The 23,157-nt window shown below is 42.2% G+C and overlaps 1 protein-coding gene across 1 annotated transcript; it reads left to right on the top strand.

Annotated features, from left to right (window-relative positions):
• The first annotated feature begins 576 nt into the window (after window positions 1-576).
• OGFR (opioid growth factor receptor) lies at window positions 577-22,606 on the top strand. The gene is made up of 8 exons (XM_070744482.1): window positions 577-1,107; window positions 4,665-4,712; window positions 8,313-8,375; window positions 9,061-9,142; window positions 14,279-14,357; window positions 16,044-16,110; window positions 17,357-17,505; window positions 20,861-22,606. Exons 1-8 carry the CDS (start codon window positions 865-867, stop codon window positions 22,341-22,343), a joined length of 2,214 nt encoding a protein of 737 aa, XP_070600583.1. The 5' UTR covers window positions 577-864; the 3' UTR covers window positions 22,344-22,606.
• Window positions 22,607-23,157: the final 551 nt, after the last annotated feature.

Here is a 23,157-nt window from a genome sequence, read left to right as displayed (position 1 = left end):
AAGTGCACTAGAGTGCCTTCCGTCCCCTGTCCTATTGCTCTCCTATATCTCCTATACCTTTCTTGTATTCCTGTATCTCTTCTTCTATTCTTTCATTGATATGTTCTATTACTATATCTTCTTTTCTATTATTTCTTAGATATATTTTACTATGAGTATCTCTTCATCATGTATTTTACTATGTGTATATAGGTATATACTCACTAAAACCCTCATTGTGTATTGGAGAAAATAAATATATAAATAAAAATAAATAAAGTCATATTTTTTACAGTCAAGTTTGGAGCGGTTAGTATTAAGTTTGAATCTGTTGCCTGCTCTTGTGTTGTTGCGGTTGAAGCTGAAGTAGTCATTGACCGGTAGGACGTTGCAGCATATGATCTTGTTTGATCAAATTGATCATCTAATTTGATGAGTTCCCCATTTGATGAGGGTTCACAAGGAACGAGACCCGCCCCTGGGTGTGTGGGGGAGGGAAAACTGGGGGCGGTCTCCGTCAATCAACGCCCCGAGCAGGGAGGCAGAGCAGATAAGCCGGTCGCCTCCTCCTCCTTCCTCCCGCCCCCTCCCCAACTCTCCCTTTCCAATCACACAGCCGGGTTTGCCAGCGTTCCATTCTGGAACGCCGAGGATTTCCCAACGTTCGGAAGGAACGCCGGGCTGGCCAATCAGCGCGCAGAAGCGGCTTCGGCTCGCGGCGGGGGGTTGCCCCCTCCTCCTCTTCGTTTCCCCCCATGTGCCTTTTTCACTTTGATCTCGCCGCCGTTCTTCCTGCCCGCTATTTTTTATTTTTTGGCTTTTGCTTCCCCCCCCCTCTTTTTCTGTGCTCGTCTCTTTCGCTTTCCTTTCTTCCGGTCCGGAGCCATGGCGGCTTCCATGAGAGCCGGGAAGGAGAAAGACCAAGCCGGCGAAGGGGAGGAAGAGGAGGAGGAGGAAGAAGAGGAGGATGGAGGGCTTTGGGAGTACGATTCCACTTGGGAAGAGGAGGAAGAAGAGGAGGAGGAAGGGAAGCGGGAGAAGAAGACCCGGGAACTGGCTCCTCAAGCCGCTAACCTGGAAGAAGCCAAAGCCCGCGAAAAGCCCAGCCGGTGGGCCTCCGCTAGCCAGGTGAGAGATTCCTCGGGGAACAAAAGGAAAAGAGCAGGAGGAACATCGCAGTGGCGGGGCCGGCGGGGCGTTGCGCCCCAGTTGCGCCCGTTCCTAAATCGGGATCCTCTGCCGCGCCCCTTCATCAGCTCTGGGTTAAACTAACAGGGAGTCCTCGACTTACGGCCGCAATCGAGCCCGGCGGTTCTGTTGCTAAGCGAGGCAGTGGTTCAGTGGACTTGGCTCCCTTTACGACCTCTCTCTCTCCCTCTCTCTCTCTTTCCACCCCTGTGGTTAAAGGGGAATCGCTGTGGTTGTTAAGTGAATCAACCGGTTGTTAAGCGAATCTGGTTCCCCCTCTTTTCCTTTGACTTTGCTTGTTGGAAGGTCGCCCAAAGAAGATAGAATAGATAGAATCGAATTCATTATTGGCCATTAATAGAATTCTTCTGTTCGATTAATAGTTAACTAGGCAGGTAGGTAGATGATATAGGTAGATGATAGAGATAGGTAGATGGATGGACAGACAGACAGGTAGGTAGATAAATAGGTAGATAGATAGTTGACTGGGTAGGTAGGTAGAGAGAGAGAGAGAGAGAACTGGATAGATAGATGATAGAGATGGTGGACAGATAGACGACTGACAGGTAGACAGACAGACAGATAGATAGATAGATAATAGAGATAGATGAATGGACAGATAGGTAGGGAGAGAGAGAGATAGGCAGACAGACAGACAGAAGATCAGAAGAAACATTGGAAGATATTTTACTGAAAGAGGAGTAGATGCTTGGAACAAACTTCCAGAAGACGTGGTTGGTACATCCATGGTAACTGAATTTAAACATGCCTGGGATAAACATAGATCCATCCTAAGATAAAATACCGAAAATAGTGTAAGGGCAGACTAGATGGACCATGAGGTCTTTTTCTGCCGTCAATCTTCTATGTTTCTTTATTGGCCATAAATGTGAGTTGGTGGGCAGATGTCGTGAGTTTGGATCGTGCGGTCAGCGGTGTGAAAATGGGTCAGCGGTCAGGTTATTCGGCGCTGTTGTAACTTTCAACAGTCACTCAGCGAGGTGTTGTAAGTCGAGTACTGCCTGTACTGTAACAACCGGGGTGGCGCAGCAGGTAGAGTGCTGTACTGCAGGCCACTGAAGCTGACTATAGATCTGAAGGTCAGCAGTTCAAATGTCATCACCGGCTTAAGATTGACTCAGCCTTCCATCCTTCCGAGGTGGGTAAAATGAGGACCCGGATTGTGGGCGCAATATGCTGGCTTTATTAAAAAGTGCTATTGCTAACATGTTGTAAGCCGCCCTGAGTCTAAGGAGAAGGGCGGCATAAAAATCGAATAAATAAATAAATAAATGTGCTGTCCATGGGAGCGGGGGGAGAGAGGAGCCTATGCTTCAGCTGGTGTAGAATCCGCTATTCAAGGCAGTTAAATATACACTGCTCAAAATTATTATTATTATTATTATTATTATTATTATTATTATTATTATTATTATTTATTAAATTTGTATGCCACCCCTCTCCGAAGACTCAATGCGGCTCACAACAGTAATAAAAACAATATAGTAGTGGAACAAATCTAATATTAAAAAAACATATAAAACCCTATCATTATTTAAAAAACCAAACAGCACATTCATACCAAACATAAAACAAGGTATAAAAAAGCCTGGGGGAAAGGTGTCTCAACTCCCCCATGCCTGGCGGTATAAATGAGTCGAGTAGTTTATGAAAGACAAGGAGGGTGGGGGCAGTTCTAATCTCCGGGGGGGGGAATTGGTTCCAGAGGGCCGGGGCCGCCGCAGAGAAGGCTCTTCCCCGGGGGCGACACTCAAAGAACACACCCTAGATCTGAATGAATGAAATATTCTCACGGAATACTTTGTTCTGTACAAAGTGGAATGTGCACAACAGCATGTGAAATTGATGGTCAGTCAGTGTTGCTTCCTAAGTGGGCAGTTTGATTTCACAGATGTTTGATTGACTTGGCATTATACTGTGTTGTTTAAATTCCCCCCCCCTCTTCATTCCTCTTTCTCTACCTCTCATTCTACTAGTTTAGATTTGATTCAATTATTATTAGAGTTGTAAGGGACTTTGTAGGTCCTCTGGTCCAACCCCAGCTGTAGAAGGAGTCCCTACACCATTTCAGACCATTCAAAACAACAGTAAATAAGCCTAAAATTAGTTGGCATTCAGAAAAAACCCAAAAACTAACCCTGGCAGATCATGTTTTTATTTTTATTTTTTCTCCCTTTATGTTTCATAGAGTTTTGTCCCTTTTCGTGCAAATTCTAAGATCCAGGAAGAAAAATCAAGTTCGGTTTACTCCAGTTTGGGGAAATGGAAAGTAAAACTTGAAAGAAAGCTCTAGGAAGGAGAAACAGAATTTAGTTTTGCCAGATGAGTGAAGAAACGAAACTGAATGAGCTCCAAGCTTACAGAAAGTTGTAATCTGAACTGGTATTGATGAATGGCAAGCAGTGACTTCATTTGCCCTCAGTTAGGGAGTAAAAATAAATGAAATAAGAGTCAATGGCTCTTTAAAAGGTTTGAAATACTATCCTGTAACCTGAGAAAAATCACAGGGTCTCCTGAATTGTTGACCTCTCTGGGATGCTTTAGCTTATGAATTATGATGGATATAATTTTAGATGATTATGATCATGATGTATCACTTACTGTATATATTTTATGTACACTGAGAGCTTAGGCACCTTGTGTGTCCAATCACACTTGGCCAAGAAGAATTATATTCTGTTCTATTTTATTCTTTTCTATTCTTATTCTTTTCTTTTTTTATTCCTATTCTATTCCATTCCTTATTCTATTTTATTTTTATTCTATTCCTTATTTTATTCTATTTATTCCGTTCTAGTCTGTTCTATTATTCTTCCTCATTTTGTTCTACTTTATTCTATTCCTTATTCTATTCTGTTCTATTCCTTCTTTCTATTCTATTTATTCTGTTCTACTATATTATTCTTCCTCATTCTATTTTACTCTGCTCTGTTCTATTCTATTCCCTTTTCTATTCTATTTTATTCTATTCTTTATTCTATTCTTATTCTAGTCCTTATTTCTTCTATTTATTTTGTTCTATTCTGTTCTACTCTATTTTATTATTCTTCCCCATTCTACTATATTCATTATTCTGTTCTATTCTGTTCTATTTATTCTGTTTTAATTTGTTCTATTCTATTATTCTTCCTCATTCTATTCTATCTCTTCTACTTTATTCTATTCCTTATTTTATTCTGTTCTATTCTATTCCTTATTTCTATTACGGTATATTTATTTTGTTCTACTCTATTATTCTTCCCCATTCTATTCTACTCTATTCTATTCCTCATTCTACTATATTCTATTCCTTTTTCTATTCTATTTTATTCTTTTTTTTCTATTCTATTCTATTCTTATTCTATTCCTTATTTCTATTGTATTTATTTTGTTCTACTCTATTCTATTATTCTTTCTCATTCTGCTCTATTCCTTATTCTGTTTTATTTATTCTGTTTTGTTCTGTGATTATTTTTAAAAGTGTGATTTCTCTTCAGGAGTGGCGAAGACCAGGCCTTTCAACAGGAGGAGTTAAAAAATTGAAGGTAGGAAAATTATCTTTGGAGACAGGAGAGGCGTGGTTTTTAATCAGTCCTGCCAGCTGTTGGAAGTTTACTTCTCATATTCAGAAACCGAAAGTGAGCAAAACCAGAAAGAATACACGGTTCATTGGAATGCTGGTAGTCCTCAACTTACGACCACAGTTTGGCCCAGAATTTCCATCACTAAGCCAGGTGGTTGTTAAGTGAGTCATACCCCAATTTTAAAACTTCTTTTTTTTTCTGTGGCTATTAAAAAAATCACTATGATTGTTAAGTGAACCAGTGCTCTTTAAGCAAATCCAGTTTCCTTCATTGATTGCTTGTCGGAAGCCAGCTGGGAAGGTCGTAAATGGTGACCGTGTGAACCCTGAAACGGTTGTAAAGAAAAACAGTCCTCGACTTATAACAGTTCTGTAGCTGAAAGCTACAGAAGGGCTGCAAAAAAAAGTGGCTTAAGACCGTTTTTCACACTTACAACTATTGCAGTATCTCTGAGGTCACATGATCAAAATTCAGATTCACTTAACAACTTTGCTAATACAGGGGTGCCTCTATTTACGAACTTAATTCATTCTGTGACCAGAATCTTAAGTACAAAGGTTTGTAAGAAGAAGCAATTTTTCCCATGGGAATCAATGTAAAAGCAAACAATGTGTGCGATTGGGGTGGAGGCCCTGTTTCCTCCCAGGAGATTCCTAGAGAGGCCCCACGGAGGCTTCTCCCCGCCTATTCCAGCCCTGTTTCCTCCCAGGAGATTCCTAGAAAGGCCCCACGGAGGCTTCTCCCCGCCTTTTCCAGCCCTGTTTCCTCCCAGGATATTCCTAGAGAGGCCCCACAGAGGCTTCTCCCCGCCTTTTCCGGCCCTGTTTCCTCCCAGGAGATTCCTAGAGAGGCCCCACAGAGGCTTCTCCCCACCTTTTCCGGCCCTGTTTCCTCCCAGGAGATTTGTAGAAAGGCCCCACAGAGGCTTCTCTCCACCTTTTCCGGCCCTGTTTCCTCCCAGGCGATTCCTAGAGAGGCCCCACGAAGGCTTCTCCCCGCCTTTTCCGGTTACAGTTTTGGAGGCTCAGGTTTGTAAGTGAAAAATGGTTCTTGAGAAGAGGTTAAAAAAATCATGAACACCCAGTTCTTATCTAGAAAATTTCACAAGTAGAGGCGTTTGTAGGTAGAGACACCACTGTGTCTCCGTGGTCACGTGATCAAAATTCAGATTCACTTAATAACCTTGCTTAGTAACTTAACAGCTGCAGTGATTCACTTAGGAACGCTATCCAGAAAGGTCCTAAGATGGGGTAAAAATTAATTAACTAATGTCTCATTTAACAACTGAAATTTCAGGCACAATGGTGATCGTACGTCAAGGATTATCTGTCCAGGTAAATTTGCCAAGTGCCCAAATTTTGCTCATGCGATCATGGGAATGCTGCAATGGTCGTAAGTGTAAGGACCAGTCGCAAGTCGCTGTTTTCAGTGCTAACGTAACATTGATCGGGTGTTAAATGAATGATAAGTCAAGGGTTACCTATATAACCTCTTTCCAGCCTTGACCAGCAAATGAACTCTTTTGGAGCCCATGATAGATAGTGAGCTAAATGAAAAATATAATAAATATTCAGCCTAATAACATACCACATTTTTTGGAGTATAGAACGCACCTTTTCCCTCCCAAAAAAGAGGGTGAAAATCTGGGTGTGTCTTATAATCCAGATGTAGACCTGCCCAGCCTCTCAAAGGCAATGTTTTGATTTTTTTTGTTTGCTTTTCTGTCTTTAAAGAATTGTTGGTCCTAATCCATATAATATTTTATGAAGAAAGAGGCTGGGCACTCAGTAGCATATGCAGAGGCAGGAAAAAAGGCAAGGCACAGAGCTCACAACCAATGAACCTGTTGCAAAAATTTACCTCTGGGAACAGCGTTTGTCTTATTTCCCTCCCCAAAATCTAAGGTGCGTCTTACAGTCTAAAAAATGTGACATATTTACTTATGGGCCCACCTTCTGCCATATGAATCCTAGCGACCGATTAGGTCCCACAGAGTTGGCCTTCTCCGGGTCCCATCGGCAAAACAATGTCGTCTGGCGTGGCCTAGGGAAAGAGCCTTCTCTGTGGTGGCCCCAGCCCTCTGGAATCACCTCACTCCAGAGATTCACATTTTCCCCACCCACCTTGCCTTTTGCAAGAGCCTTAAGACCCACCTATGTCACCAAGCATGGGGCAGCTAGATTATGCCTCCCACCCGACCATTAAATGTTATGTGTGGATGTGACTGAATTAATTGACTGCTTTTTAATGTGGTGAGATTTTAGCTGATAGTTTTAACAAATTAGATTTGTATACATATTGTTTTGTATTTATCCTGTGAGCTGCCCCAAGTCTTCACAGAAGGACGGCATACAAGTCTAATAAATAAATAATAATAATAATAATAATAATAATAATAATAATAATAATAATAATAATAATGTACTGATTTTCAATGCATATTGTGTGCAAAATGCGTGCAAAAACATAACTGGGATAAAGTATTTGTGCATAATGCATGCAAGTATTTGTGCATAATACATGACAAAACATGACACTGGGATAAAATAAACTAAAACAACGATGTGCCAAAACCTGGGATGGGGGGAAATCAAACTATTATTATTATTATTATTATTATTATTATTATCATCATCATCATCATCATCACCACCATCATCATTAATTGGATTTAATATGCTGCACATCTCTGAGGACTCAATGTTCAACTATGAACGTTGAATAAAAGTAGCAAGAATTATAATGACACCTTCTTTTATCAAAAGTGCCCTCAAATAATTCAAGGCTTCCCTGCTTTGTTTTCTAAACTTGAAACTATATTCTCTACAAAGATGGATGAAAACCAGCTGGCTGGAGTCTAGTGCTTTTGCACAACAATGCATATGACATTATGCTGAGTAGCCATCATGTCATTCATTAAGTCCGTTATTCATCGTGAGCACTAAAAGAGATCATTTGTTGGTCGTGCGTGCAAAGAGGTCATATTTTGATCCAATGTGGAGTCTTTCTGGATACATATGGTAGGTTCGCCCTTGGTTTTTGAATAGGTAAAATATACTGCTCAAAAAAATAAAGGGAACACTCAAATAACACACCCTAGATCTGAATGAATGAAATATTCTCGTTGAATACTTTGTTCTATACAAAATTGAATGTGCACAACAGCATGTGAAATTGATTGTCAATCGGTGTTGCTTCCTAAGTAGACGGTTTTATTTCACGGAAGTTTGATTTACTTGGAGTTATATTTTGTTGTTTAAGTGTTCCCTTTATTTTTTTGAGCAGTGTATTTCTCCCACAACCAAGCGTGTAAGAACAGACCAATATATGTAGTGTTTTTCAACCTTGGCAATTTTAAGGCATATGGACTTCAACTCCCATGACTGGCTGGGGAATTGTGGGAGTTGAAGTCCACACACCTTCAAATTACCAAAGTTGGGAAACACCGCTGAAGTTAAAATAAATCATACTTTTTTTTTTTGCAGTTGTTTGGAAGAAGGCTTATTTAAGATTTAGACTTTAAAATAAAACTCTTTTATTTGTCCTTTTAAAAAAAATTAGAACGTACATAGGCGTAACTGGGACGCAGCCAGAGATATGCAGAAATATAGGCGGCATTATCCGGTAAGACTTTCTGCACATTATGGGGGCACAATCTGAGGTTAGTTGGGGGAAATATTAGAAGTAACATGAGAAAATATTATTTTACTGAAAGAGTAGTAGATGCTTGGAACAAACTTCCAGCAGACGTAACTGAATCCATAGTAACTGAATTTAAACATGCCTGGAATAAACATATATCCATCCTAAGATAAAATACAGGAAATAGTATAAGGGCAGACTAGATGGACAATGAGGTCTTTTTCTGCCGTCAATCTTCTATGTTTCTATTATGGTTACATTAATTGAGCTTCCGCCTAAAGGGGTATAATAGAAATTTGGGTTAAAATGCCTGATGATTTTTGTTGTTTTGACCTGATTTTCCCCTGCTTACTGATTACACACACTACCCTGAATTGCAATTACAGTATTTGAGCTAGGTGACCATAAACACTTTTTTACAAAAAGCTTGTGTTTGCTTTTTCTGATACAACTTAAGTATCAGAATAGAGAGGGTCTTTGCATCGAGGCCCACAAAGCTATTTGGCGGGCATAGAAGGAATAAGTTAAGTTGTTAAGAATGGGACAGAAAAGATTTATGGATGGAAATAGATTTTAACAACTCTTGATACTGCGTCTAATTGTGAATGAATTAACAATATTATTACCTCTTTTTCATCTCTTCTCTCCTCTCTCTTTTATCTTCCAGGGATTGGAAGAAACTGAGGTCAGTGAGGAAGAAATGTGGAATCTGAGCTTTTACAAAAATGAGATTAATTTTTTGCCCCGGGGTAAGGCTTTTGAAACTGCTTGGTTTTCTAAGGAGAAGGGGGAGGATCATAATTGGGTTTTCCTGTTGGCTTTTGACATGGAAATACATTGCATTTAGTTAAGGGTTTCCTCCAGCCATCCCTTCCTTTCTTCTTTCTCCTTTCCCCATGTTCCTTCATTCCTTTCTTTCCATTCTCTCCTTCCTTCCTTCCTCCCTCCCTTCCTTTCTTCTTTCTCCTTTTCCCCTCTATTCCTTCTTTCCTTTCTTTCCACTCTCCCCTCCTTCACTCACTCACTCCCTTTCTTTTTTTCTTTTCCTCTTTGTTCCTTTCTTCCTTTCCACAATCCCCCTCCTTTCTTTCTTTCTTTGTCCTTCCCTTCCTTCTTTCTCTTTTTCCCCTCTGTTCCTTCCTTTCTTTCCACTTTGCCCCTCCTTTCTTTCTTTCTTCCTCCCTCCCTCCATTTCTTCTTTTTCCTTTTCCCCTCTGTTCCTTTCTTCCTTTCTTTCCACTTTGCCCCTCCTTTCTTCCTCCCTCCATTTCTTCTATCCCCCTTTCCCCTCTGTTCCTTCCTTTCTTTCCACTTTGCCCTCCTTTCTTTCTTCCTCCCTCCTTCCCTTTCTTCTTTCTCCTGTTCCCCTCTGTTCCTTCCTTCCTTTCTTTCCACTTTGCCCCTATTTATTTATTTGTTTTATTTATTAGATTTGTATGCCGCCCCTCTCTGTAGACTCTCTTCTATCTTTTCTTCTATCCCCTTTTCCTCTCTGTTCCTTCCTTCCTTTCTTTCCACTCTCCCCCTCCTTTCTTTCTTCCTCCCTCCCCCCTTTCTTCTTTCTCCTTTTCCCCTTTGTTCCTTCCTTCCATTCCACTCTCCCCCTCCTTCCTTTCTTCCTCCGAATGATTAGAAACCAAATGATTAGAAATAATTACACTTGACAATGTTCCCGCCGAGTGTTGTGGTTCAAGTGAATTTTGCGAAGGTTTTTTTTTTTTTAATCTTATTGGGCCTCCCAAAGTCAGCATGGCACCAATAGAAAATAATTACAGTAAGCTAAATTCCCAGGCTAAATTTGCCCTTATTCAGAGGAAGCATTGAGCGTCTAAGGAGAAATGAGGCCTGGCAGGGCTTCTGTGGTAAATTCTATACCAAGAGTTGTAAAACGAAGATTGCATTTCAATTACTCCCATACAAATGGTTCAGGAGCCGATTCCTGATTCTGCATCTACTGGTGCGCTGTGCGCGCAGCTTCGCTTCTGCAGGCGCATGGGCGTGTCCCAGCAAGATTTTGCTTCTGTGCGTGCATAGCAGGCAAAATCTTGGGAAGGGACATGCCCATACACAAGATTTTGATGATTTGTTTTGCTTCTGCACATGCACAGAAGGAAAAAAAATGCCAAAATCTCTCTCGCACACGCCCCCTTGCAAGGTTTTGGGATTCGCACGCACAGCTCAATTCTCGCTACCTGTGCAGCGTCCTTTTCCATACTGATAACAACCCAATACTGAAGTGGTCCTCGACTTATTGAGGCCAAAATTTCTGTCGATAAGCCAGAGAGTTAAGTGTGTTTTCCAAATAATTCCAAATAATTTAACAACCGGTTCTCTGCACTAATGGCTGGGTGTGTCGGCATGGCCAGGCGTGTGACGGGCAGTACTCAGCCTGGAAGCAAAAATGGGGCATGGGGGAGTGTGCCACCCCACACACACACACGTCCCGTTTTGGGCCTAGTAGGCCTCCCTGCAGCCTCCTGGGAGCGGAAACGTTTCCCGTGAGGACTCACCTCACCCCACCCACCCCCGGTGCCCTGTTTTGGGCCTAGTAGACTTCCCAGAAGCCTGGGAGTGAAAATGGGCTGTAGGAGAACAACACACACACACACACACACACACACAAAGAAAAACCTGTTTGGGGCCTAGTAGACTTCCCCAAAGCCTGGGAGTGAAAATGGGCTGTAGGAGAACAACACACACACAGACACACACACACACACACACAAAGAAAAACCTGTTTGGGGCCTAGTAGACTTCCCCAAAGCCTGGGAGTGAAAATGGGCTGTAGGAGAACAACACACACACAGACACACACACACACACACACAAAGAAAAACCTGTTTGGGGCCTAGGAGGCCTCCCTGAATTTTGTGGGAGTGAAAATGGACCCCAGGGGAGCATACTCCATTTTGGGCCTACTAGGCCTCCTAAACTTACTTGGGAGCCAAACTGGGATTTATTTATTTATTAATCAGATTTGTATGCCGCCCCTCTCCGCAGACTCGGGGCGGCTCACAGCAATCGCCATACAATGTAAACAAATCCAATATTTAAATTAATTTTAAAACACCACAAGTTAAAACCATTGGGTGGAGGGGACTTCGGGAAGGGGAAGGGCAGAGCCAGTCAGCAATTTAACTCCCAGTTTTCCCAAACTGGCTGAATTCTGAATCCCATAATTGTTTTTGCCTTGTTTTATGACTTTCTTGCCACCGCTGGGGGTTTTTTTGGGGGGGGGTGTGTGTATATAAATGTTTTATTGTTTTTCACACCTTACAGAGATTCCAATTTACATACCTCAAATTAAAATAAAATACAATATAATATCAGGTGCCAAATTCTTAGAAAAATTAATCAAATTTTTCTAATTATTTATTCAATTTATTCTGGTATATATCATTCATCCTGTGCTTTCCATATACTATCATTCGGATTTGGGGTATTGTTCTTCGCCTTCATTTGCATTTAAAGTGCTGTAAACTTTTCATGACTATTTGCTGTTTTTCATAACTGTGCCATCGTACTTCAGTCCTTTTCTAGCCTTCTTACTAAACTAATTCTTGCTTTTATTTAAAAAAAATAAAACCCCTCATTTTATCGTAGTTGCCCTTAACAAAAAAAAATATCCAAATTTACTTCTCTTTAAAACCGAGTGAATCAATTGAGTTAGTAACACGGTTGTAAAGTGAATCTGGTTTCTCCGTTGACTCTGGCTTCTCAGAAGGTCACGCGAAATGATCACATGATTCCGGGACACTGCAACTTGTCAAAAATGAACCAATTGCTGTTTGTGTGTGTGTGTGTAGATTGTTCTGAGTTCGGGTTTTTCCCCATGTAATATTTTGAGTGTCTTTGCGACAATTCGGCAAAATCACATTCACCATCATCAGGCTGAAGTTATTTATTTATTAGATTTGTATTTATTTATTAGATTTGTATGCCGCCCCTCTCCAAAGACATATTGGCTTCGTGCTGCTTTGAATATGGTTTAAACCAGTGATTTTCAACCTTTTTTGAGCCGCGGCACATTTTTTACATTTACGAAATCCTGGGGCACATTGAGCGGGAAGAGGGGGGGCGGCTAAAAAAAGTATGGACAAAAAAATTATCTCTCTCTTCCTCCCCTTCGCTCTATTTCTTTCTCCCTCCCTCTTTCCCTTCCTCTTTCTTTCTCTTCCTTCCTCTCTTTTTTGCTCTTTCTCTCTCCCTCCCTACATCCCTCTATGTCTTTCTCTCTCTCTCCTTCCCTCCCCCCTCTCTCTCTTTCTCTCTCTCTTTCTTTCTCTTGTTCTCTTTCTCTCTTGCTTTCTTTCTCTCTTGTTCTCTTTCTCTCTCGCTTTCTTTCTTTCTCTCTTGCTTTCTTTCTCTTTTGCTTTCTCTCTTTCTTGCTTTCTGTCTTTCTTTCTCTCTTTCGGTTTCTTTCTCTCTGAGCTTCGCGGCACACCTGACCATGCTGTGCCGCGGCACACTGGTTGAAAAACACTGGTTTAAACCATTCACTTAACGGTGGCAAGAAAGATGGTAAAAAAAAGGGGTCAAAACTCACCTGTCTCGCTTTAGCAGGTTCAATTGCGGTTGTAATAATAATAATAATAATAATAATAATTATTATTATTATTATTATTATTATTAATTAGATTTGTATGCCGCCCCTCTCTGAAGACTCGGAGCGACTCATAACAGCAATACATAATACAAATCCAATGATTAAAAAGCAAAACAGTTAAACACCCTTGATTTAAAAACAATCACACAACCCAAGCAAACCATACATAAAACGGAGCAGCCGAGGGAAATCAGTTTCCCCATGTCTGGCAGTAAAGGTGGGTTTTTAGGAGTTTGCAAAAGCAAGGAGGGTGGGGGCAGTCCTAATCTCCAGGGGGAGTTAGTTCCAGAGGGTTGGGGCCGCCACAGAAAAGGCTGTTCCCCTGGGCCCTGCCAGACTGCATTGTTTTGTCGATGGAACCTGGAGAAGGCCAACTCTGTGGGACCTAATTGGGCGCTGGGGTTCGTGTGGCAGAAGGCGGTCCCGAAGGTATTCTGGTCCGATGCCATGAAGGACTTTACCAACACTTTGAATTGTGACCGGAAACTGATCGGCAACCAATGCAGACTGCAGAGTGTTGATGTGACATGGGCATATCTGGAAAAGCCCATGATTGCTCTCGCAGCTGCATTCTGCACGATCTGAAGTTTCCGAACACTTTTCAAAGGTAGCCCCATGTAGAGAGTGTTACAGTAGTCGAACCTCGAGGTGATGAGGGCATGAGTGACTGTGAGCAGTGAGTCCTGGTCCAGATAGGGCCGCAACTGGTACACCAGGCGAGTTGTTATTATTATTATTATTATTATTATTATTATTATTATTATTTATTAGATTTGTATGCCGCCCCTCTTCGAAGACTCGGGGCGGCTCACAACAGTAATGCAAAAACAATATAACAGTGAGACAAATCTAATATTAAAATAAAACATATCTAAAACCCCAACAATTTAAAATACCATATGACACATACATACCAAACATAAAATATAAAAGCCTGGGGGAGGATGTCTCAATTCCCCTATGCCTAGCGATAAAGGTGGGTCTTGAGTAATTTGTGAAAGACAAGGAGGGTGGGGGCTGTTCTAATCTCTGCAGGGAGTTGATTCCAGAGGGCCGGGGCCGCCACAGAAAAGGCTCTTCCCCTGGGGCCCGCCAAACGACATTGTTTGGTCGACGGGACCCGGAGAAGACCAACTCTGTGTGTTGTGTTGTAATTTGAAGACTATGCCCGTGTTCCCCATTTTGTACTTTGCAACCCATCTTAACATTTCTACTCCTCCTTCCTCCTCCACAAGCATTCATAATCTGTGCACCTTTTTCCTTTCCTCTTTCTTTCAAGGTCTGTACATTGAAGATCTCCTTGAGATGTGGCAAGATAACTACAGTGTTTTGGAAGAAAACCATTGCTATATTCAGTGGTAAAATTATGTACTTTAATTTAAATACAGTAAAGGGCAACCATTTGCGGACCTACTGGAATGGTCTTGGGTGGGGGGGGTGCACGCATGTGCTCTTTATTTTCCTGCACATGCGCAGATTCGAAAAGAGGGGAGTTAAGAAAACCAGGTGCCATGCATGCGGGCACGCGAAAAAAGCGAGGCGGAGTAGGGAGGGGGGAAAGAGCCCCAGAAATCCTAGAGGAAGTCAGCGCTGCAAGAGGCCCGAGAAAGGGGAGGGGGGAACTCCCCTCTTTTCCCCCTCCTCACACTCTCTCCTCCACCCTTCCATCCTCCTGCAAGAAAGTTCTCCAAATCGAGAGAGCGCGCCCACCTTCAAAGGAGGACAGAAGCTTCTGCGGGTGGTTTTGCTTCGCTTCGTTTGTAAACACACACTAATAATAATAATTTATTAGATTTGCATGCTTCCCCTCTCTGTAGACTCAGAGCAACCCGCTCCCTTCCTCCCCTGCTTTACCTGGGAATTTGCTCCGCAGCGCTAGGATGCACGCTCCCCAAGGGAGGGTAGTACTTCCGGTCCTCTTCAGAGGAGGATAGAAACTTCTGCGGGTGGCGTCACTTCGCACCTGGCAGCTGCAAAGGGGCCAGGAGGAGCAAGGACCCGAGGTTTTCTACTATCCCTTGGGGAGCGCGCATCCTGGCGGAGCGAATGTTGGAACCCTTCTACCATGTCTCCCCAGTCCTTAATAGGTAAGTGAACACAAGAACAAGGGGACACAATCTGAAGTTAGTTGGGGGAAAGATCAAAAGCATCATGAGAAAATATTATTTTACTGAAAGAGTAGTAGATGCTTGGAACAAACTTCCATCAGACGTGGTAGATAAATCCACAGTAACTGAATTTAAACACGCCTGGGATAAACATATATCCATCCTAAGATAGAATACAGAAAATAGTATAAGGACAGAAGACTAGATGGACCATGAGGTCTTTTTCTGCCGTCAGTCTTCTATGTTTCTATGTTTCTTCATATGTTTTATCCTCCAGTCCCCTAATCATCTTCATTGCTCTTCTCTACACTCTTTCTAGAATCCCAACATCTTTAAAAGGCATGTTTCTTTCGCCCTTATATAGAGTGCTGGTGAGACCACATTTGGAGTACTGTGTTCAGTTCTGGAGACCTCACCTATAAAAAGATATTGACAAAATTGAATGGGTCCAAAGACGGGCTACAAGAATGGTGGAAGGTCTTAAGCATAAAACTTATCAGGAAAGACTTAATGAACTCAATCTGTATAGTCTGGAGGACAGAAGGAAAAGGGGGGACATGATCGAAACATTTAAATATGTCAAAGGGTTAAATAAGGTTCAGGAGGGAAGTGTTTTTAATAGGAAAGTGAACACAAGAACAAGAGGACACAATCTGAGGTTAGTTCGGGGAAAGATCAAAAGCAACGTGAGAAAATATTATTTCACTGAAAGAGTAGTAGATCCTTGGAACAAACTTCCAGCAGACGTGGTTGGTAAATCCACAGTAACTGAATTTAAACATGCCTGGGATAAACATAGATCCATTGTAAGATAAAATACAGGAAATAGTATAAGGGCAGACTAGATGGACCATGAGGTCTTTTTCTGCCATCAATCTTCTATGTTTCTAAAAAAAACCCATATTTTCTGACCGGCAAATGTTTTGCTCCTTCCAGGCTGTTTCCTTTGCGTGAGCAAGGGATGAATTTTCATGCCAAAAGGGTCACGCGCAAAGAAATTGAGGTACGAAGATCTTTCCTCATTTTTATAATGAAATTGAAGTTTTGATGCTATTGTCTGATTGCGTGCACGGTATTTAGCTCAGCTGTGAGCATCACAATTTGGAAGTCATTAATATGTTTCACTGATTTTTTTTTTTAAAGATGTACAGGAACAAGTGACTAGAACTTCCTTGAGGCTGAGAATTTTAGGAGAAACTTTTTTTTCAGGATCCAGTTGGGTCAGTCAACAGGACCAGAACATTTTTTTTTGGCCAAATCTTTCTTTTCTTCCTTCACAAATTTTGATGCATTCTTTCCTTGAAGGGAATACAAATTAGCAAAAACTTCAGAAGACAAGGATTTAGGGGTAGTGATTTCTGACAGTCTCAAAATGGGTGAGCAGTGTGGTCGGGCGGTAGGAAAAACAAGTAGGATGCTTGGCTGCATAGCTAGAGGTATAACAAGCAGGAAGAGGGATATTGTGATCCCGCTGTATAGAGCGCTGGTGAGACCACATTTGGACTACTGTGTTCAGTTCTGGAGACCTCACCTACAAAAAGATATGGATAAAATTGAACGGGTCCAAAGATGTGCTACAAAAATGGATTGAAGGCTTTAAGCATAAAACCTATCAGGAAAGACTTCATGAACTCAATCTGTATAGTCTGGAGGACAGAAGGAAAATAGGGGACATGATCGAAACATTTAAATATGTTAAAGGATTAAATAAGGTTCAGGAGGGAAGTGTTTTAATAGGAAAGTGAACACAAGAACAAGGGGGCACAATCTGAGGTTAGTTGGGGGAAAGATCAGAAGCAACATGAGAAGATATGATTTTACTGAAAGAGTAGTAGATGCTTGGAACAAACTTCCAGCAGACTGGTTGATAAATCCACAGTAACTGAATTTAAACATGCCTGGGATAAACATATATCCATCCTAAGATGAAATACAGGAAATAGTATAAGGGCAGACTAGATGGACCATGAGGTCTTTTTCTGCCGTCAATCTTCTATGTTTCTATGTTCGAATGTTACCAGGCTCAAGTTTGACTCAGCCTTCCATCCTTCCAAGATGAGTAAAACGAGGACCCAAATTGTTGGGGCCAATAGGCTGACACTATAAACTGTTTAGAGAGGGCTGTAAAGCAGTGTATAAGTCTAACTGCTATGCTGTTGCTATTGCTAGATATTTGAAATGGTATTTTCTTATATGCCTAAATGCACTGGGAAGTGATTTGATGTTTGATGTCTTGTTTAACATATCAGGCCTTCAAGAAATCTAAAGAAGTCATGGAGAGGTTTGTCCGGGCTTATAAGCTCATGTTGAAATTTTATGGCATCAACTTAATCAATGAGGAAACGGGAGAATTGAGTAAAGCGGAAAACTGGAGTGAGCGATTCTGGAATCTCAACCGGTGAGTTTCTTCAGAGATTATCTCTTGGCCTACTTTCTTTTTTTTCTTTTTTTTCAATATTTTTATTAATTTTCTTTAAAATAACATACAGACTTACAAACATTTAACATACAGTGTAGGGATGTATCATCCCTGCTCTTCTCAAAAGTATAAATGCAAATACAGAAAAAGGAATACATGATTGAATATCTAATTCAATGCTACTAATTCAAAAAATATCTAATAGAAAAAATTGATATAATGAAAAAATTTCTAACTAGTTTCAAATCAATAAATCTTTAAGAAAAAAAAAAGCAAATTACTATTCTATATATATAAACTAAATCTAATATAAATCTCAATGAGAAAAAATTATTACTCTTCTTTCTTTATTTTTTATTCTTATCTATCCATTCATAAACATTGTTCCATGTTTCATAAAATTTAGTTTCTTCCTGATCATTCAAGCGTCTTGTCATCATGTCCATTTCCGCGCAGTCCAATATTTTTGCAATAACTCCCTCTTCTTCGGGGATATCTTCCCCTTTCCCCTTTTGTGGGTGTGGCTTAATGGTCATGTGACCAGGTAGGTGTGGCTTGCTGGCCATGTGATCAGGTGGGAGTGGCTTGACAATCATGTGACCAGGGGGTGGCTTAAAGTTCATGTGACTGGATGGGAGAGGTTTACCGATCAAGATAAGTTTTCAAATAGGTGCTTGGACTCTTTTTCAGTTGATTAAGTCCCATTATTTGAATAGCCACAAAAAGGACAAATGATAGACAGCATTATTGGTTGAGGAGCCCAGTAACATTTTAAGGTTTTGTACTGAACCCACAAGGTTCAGTATGATAACAGATTAGGCAAGTAGCTCAATTTTCTTCAGTTGCTATAAAAGTTCAGTTCTAGATAATGATTAAAATGATTAAAAAATTTATGGGTAAAACATACTATTTAATTATTTCCTATTTTAAAAGTATTTAAGAATCATACTAAGGTACTAGAGAAAGAAAGACCATTAAAAAACTATTAAGTATTCAATAAAGAGTATAAACTTACTACCCCCACTATGTCCCATCCTCCCCCCCCCCCCCCCCCCCCGGTGGGGGCAGCAACCCATTACTGGTTGGTGAGTTTTATAATTGGCATCTAGTCAGAATCGTTGTAAAGTGGTACCTCTACCTACAAACAGCTCTACTTACGAACTTTTCTAGATAAGGACCGGTTGTTCAAGATTTTTTTTGCCTCTTCTCAAGAACCATTTTCCACTTACAAAACCGAGCCTCTGAAACTGTAACCGGAAAAGGCAGGGAGAAGCCTCCATGGGGCCTCTCTAGGAATCTCCTGGGAGGAAACAGGGCTGGAAAAGGCGTGGAGAAGCCTCCGTGGGGCCTCTCTAGGAATCTCCTGAAACATCTTTCAGCTGTGGCGAGGGGGGCGTTTGCCCAGGTTCACCTTGTGCACCAGTTGTGACCCTACTTGGACCAGGAGTCACTGCTCACAGTCACTCATGCCCTCATCACCTCGAAACTCGACTACTGTAACGCTCTCTACATGGGGCTACCTTTGAAAAATGTTCGGAAACTTCAGATCATGCAGAATGCAGCTGCGAGAGCAATCATGGGCTTTCCCAAATATGCCCATGTTACACCAACACTCCGCAGTCTGCATTGGTTGCCGATCAGTTTCCGATCACAATTCAAAGTGTTGGTTATGACCTATAAAGCCCTTCATGGCACCGGACCAGATTATCTCAGGGACCGCCTTCTGCTGCACGAATCCCAGCGACCAGTTAGGTCCCACAGAGTGGATCTACTCCGGTTCCCGTCAACTAAAGAATGTCACTTGGCGGGACCCAGGGGAAGAGCCTTCTCTGTGGCGGCCTCGGCCCTCTGGAACCAACTCCCCCCAAAGATTAGAATTGCCCCCACCCTCCTTGCCTTTTGTAAGCTGCTTAAAACCCACCTCTGCCGTCAGGCATGGGGGAATTGAGACCCTTTTCCCCCTAGGCCTTTACAATTCTATGCATGGTAAGTATGTATGTATGTTTGGTTTTTTTTATATTAATGGGCTTTTAATTATGTCTAACAACAGACTACTATTGTACACTGCTTTATTTTTGCTGTTAGCCGCCCCGAGTCTCCGGAGAGGGGCAGCAATTTGATTTATAGGCTGCCCTTCTTCTCCGGGACTCGTTGACCATTGGAAATTCAAATCCAGGTCCTGAATAGCCCTCCACCCCATCCTCCGTAGGCAGTCATAATTCTTGACTGGTTTCTAAACAACCGGTTGTAAGTTGAGAACTACCTGTAATATACAACCCTTTAAATTCTGGGTTTTTTCCCCCCATATCTCAATTTAATTGTCCTTCTCTTCCCACCCACCCCCATATAGCTTCCAAGGGTTGCTAAGCAACTAGTCATAAGACAAGGCCTACCTGTAACAGAGCTTTTTACATTTCTATTTTTATGTCTCAAACATACTTAATTGTCCTCTCTTTTTTTTCTCCCACATATGTTTGAGTAGTTGCTAAGCAACTGTCCGTAAGTTGAGAACTATCTGTGACACAATATCTCCATTGTACAGTGGTACCTCTACCTAAGAATGCCTCTACTTTTCTAGATGAGAATGCCTCTACTTTTCTAGATAACTTTTCTAGATAAGAATCAAGTGTTCAAGATTTTTTGCCTCTTCTCAAGAACCATTTTCCACTTACAAACCAAAGCCTCCGAAACTGTAACCGGAAAAGGCAGGGAGAAGCCTCCCTGGGGCCTCTCTAGGAATCTCCTGGGAGGAAACAGGGCCAGAAAAGGCAGGGGAAAGCCTCTGTGGGGACTCTTTAGGAATCTCCTGTGAGGAAACAGGGCCAGAAAAGGTGGGGAGAAGCCTCCGTGGGGCCTATCTAGGAATCTCCTGGGAGGAAACAGGGCTAGAAAAGGTGAGGAGAAGCCTCTGTGGGGCCACTCTAGGAATCTCCTGGGAGGAAACAGCCAGAAAAGGCAGGGAGAAGCCTCCATGGGGCCTTTCTAGGAATCTCCTGGGAGGAAACAGGGCCGGAAAAGGCGGGGGTGAAGCCTCCGTGGGGCCTTTCTAGGAATCTCCTGGGAGGAAACAGGGTCGGAAGAGGCAGGGAAAAGCCTCCGTGAGGCTTCTCTAGGAATCTCCTGGGAGGAAACGGCCTCCACCCTCCCTGTGGTTTCCCCAATCACACACATTATTTGTTTTATATTGATTCCTATGGGAAAATTGCTTCTACTTAAGAACCTGGTCACAGAATGAATTAAGTTTGTAAGTAGAGGTACCACTGTATTTTATTGTCCTTCTTTTCTCCACATCTTATCACGCTGTTTTTTTTGTTTGTTTTTTGTTGTTGTTCAGGTACATCCATAACAATTTGCGGATCACTCGCATCCTGAAATGCTTGGGCGAGATGGGCTATGAGAACTACCAAGAGCAGCTGGTGATGTTCTTCCTATCAGAGACTCTGGTCCACGAGGCGCTGCCTCGCGTGCGGAAAAGCGTCTTAGACTACTTCATGTTCACCGTCCGAAACAAACCCAAACGCAGGGAATTGGTCTATTTTGCCTGGCAACACTTCAAGCCAAAGCATGAATTTGTCTGGGGCCCTCACAAGAAACTCCGGAGGTTCAAACCTCCATCCCTCAAACTTCTGAGTAACCCAGAAGGTCAAGAACACGCCAAGAAAGGAAGAAGAGGAGAAGGAGGAGAGGTTGTGGGGCAGGACAGTGTTGAGTCACCACAGAGACTTAAAGGGCAGGAAGAAGCTAGAGAAACTCTGGAAAAAGAGAAACATGGGTTGTCGCAAGGGACTTGTGTTGCTCACCGTGATTTAGACACAACAGTGCAACATAACCACACGGAGCAGCCTGTATCCACATTGAGCCTTTCAGACAATAATTCTGTGGAGGACAAAGATATTGTGAGGAGAACCACCTCTGTAGAAGATGGGGAGCTGTCACAAGATGGCGAGGTTGTTGTAGAACCTCAGAAGAAGCCCGTGGGTGACTGTGAGTCTTCTCAAAATGCAAACCAACCTCAACTTGCCTTGGTGACGCTAGCCGAAGCAGAGGGAGAAGGCAACAAAGAAGTCCTGGTACCTTCCAATTGCCCTTTGGAAAGAAAAGACCCCACTGATGAGTGTGCGAGTGAAGCTGAGGGAGAAAGCCTCAAGGAATCGAAGAAGAGGAAGTTGGAGTTGAGAAGATTAAGTGGAGAAACTACCGCAGCCTCTAAAAGCCTTAGCGACATTGAGAGGATCTCCCATAATCTTGGCGAGGTGGTCATTACGAAAGAGGAAGTTAGCGTCTTGGCCCCCGAAAGTGGCGTTGAGGACTTCCCAAATGGGAAGGAGATTGAATCCCGGGATATGGTGGTCAAGAGGCGGAAAGTAGACGGTGTACGCAAAGGCGGTCCTTCAGAAGCGGGATGTGAGGAGATCCCATCTGAGGACCAAGAAGCAAGCGGTAGCACTCATGATGTGAAGGAGGAAGACCTTGTCGGCCAAGAAGAAGCCAAAACGGCGGCTGATCCTCCCGTAGACCCTCTGACAGGACACGCGGCTGGAGGGGTGGACAATGTGTTGGTTGATTCCAACAAGAACGACCTCCCTGGAGATGGCTGTGTGTTAGAGAAAGCGAACGAACAAAAAACTACCGCTCCAACGGAAAATGAGGCCCCTGTGTTGTCTGAACCCATAACGGCTCATGAAAAGGATGCAAGAAACAATGCAGGATGGAAAAAGCAAGGCCTTGAAAAAAAGTCTGAAGATTCCCTAGAAAGGAACGAAATCTCCAAAATTAAGGAACATGAAAACAACACCACTGGGCCAGAAGAAGAATAGTCCTATCCCAGAGGGGATGAAACCATCCTAGAGGTCACAAATACGGGATGTTATCTTTTCAGAAGCAGATCAAAATAACCTGTTGCTTGGTTTATGGTCCGGCATCTCCAGGTTTTTTTTATAAACGTATGAACACTCACCTGTTCAGTACAAGGTATTGCAACCTTAACAGGTGTGTTTTCCTGGGGTTTACTAGATGAGCCACCAGGATGTTATTTGCTAAATTAAGTTTGTGTTTGTTTAAATAAAGATCTTTAACTTTTGGAGGTGTTTCTGGTTTCTTGCTAAGGGAGGAAGGAGGAATGAATTAAACCAGGGGCCCCAAAACTTGGCAACTTTATTTTTAAAGCTTTATTTGATTTTTTTACATTAAAAAAAACCCTGTATAAATGCCTATAAACACTGGAACTATGTAGATATGAACAATACTTACAATCTGTGTAAATAATGGTAGTAAGTAGTGATGGGCGAACCCAACGGTGTTCGGGTTGGCAAGTTTATTTTTACGTGAAAGGACCGCCCTTTGCTTGCAGCGCCGCTGCGGCATCCTTTTTCGTAAAAAATAAAAATGTTTATTTTTACATGGAGACCTCCCTTTCAAGGAGCTGGGGAATCCCTCCCATGAAGAGATTCCAGGGCGGAGCCTTGGCGTTACCGGCAGGTTGCTAAGGACGCCAAGGTGATCACTTCCTGGATTCCATGGAAGCCAGGAAGTGATCACCTTTGCGCCCTTAGCAACCTGCCGGTGACGTCAAAGCTCCGAACGCTGAACGCGACCCCGAACTTTGCGCAAAGTTTCAAAAAAAATTGTGTT

The sequence above is a fragment of the Erythrolamprus reginae genome, chromosome 3 (assembly GCF_031021105.1).
Source record: "Erythrolamprus reginae isolate rEryReg1 chromosome 3, rEryReg1.hap1, whole genome shotgun sequence".
Taxonomy (NCBI): Eukaryota; Metazoa; Chordata; class Lepidosauria; order Squamata; family Dipsadidae; genus Erythrolamprus; species Erythrolamprus reginae.
The sequence above is the reverse complement of the archived record's forward strand: the minus strand, read 5'-3'. Positions and strand labels throughout refer to the sequence as shown.

What these genes read in the sequence shown, in the direction of transcription:
- OGFR (XM_070744482.1), top strand. Translation starts at nt 865, where the DNA reads ATGGCGGCTTCCATGAGAGCCGGGAAGGAGAAAGACCAAGCCGGCGAA. An exon ending in AACCATTGCTATATTCAGTG is followed by an intron (nt 14,358 to 16,043) that starts GTAAAATTATGT and finishes TGCTCCTTCCAG; the next exon opens with GCTGTTTCCTTTGCGTGAGC. An exon ending in CGATTCTGGAATCTCAACCG is followed by an intron (nt 17,506 to 20,860) that starts GTGAGTTTCTTC and finishes GTTGTTGTTCAG; the next exon opens with GTACATCCATAACAATTTGC.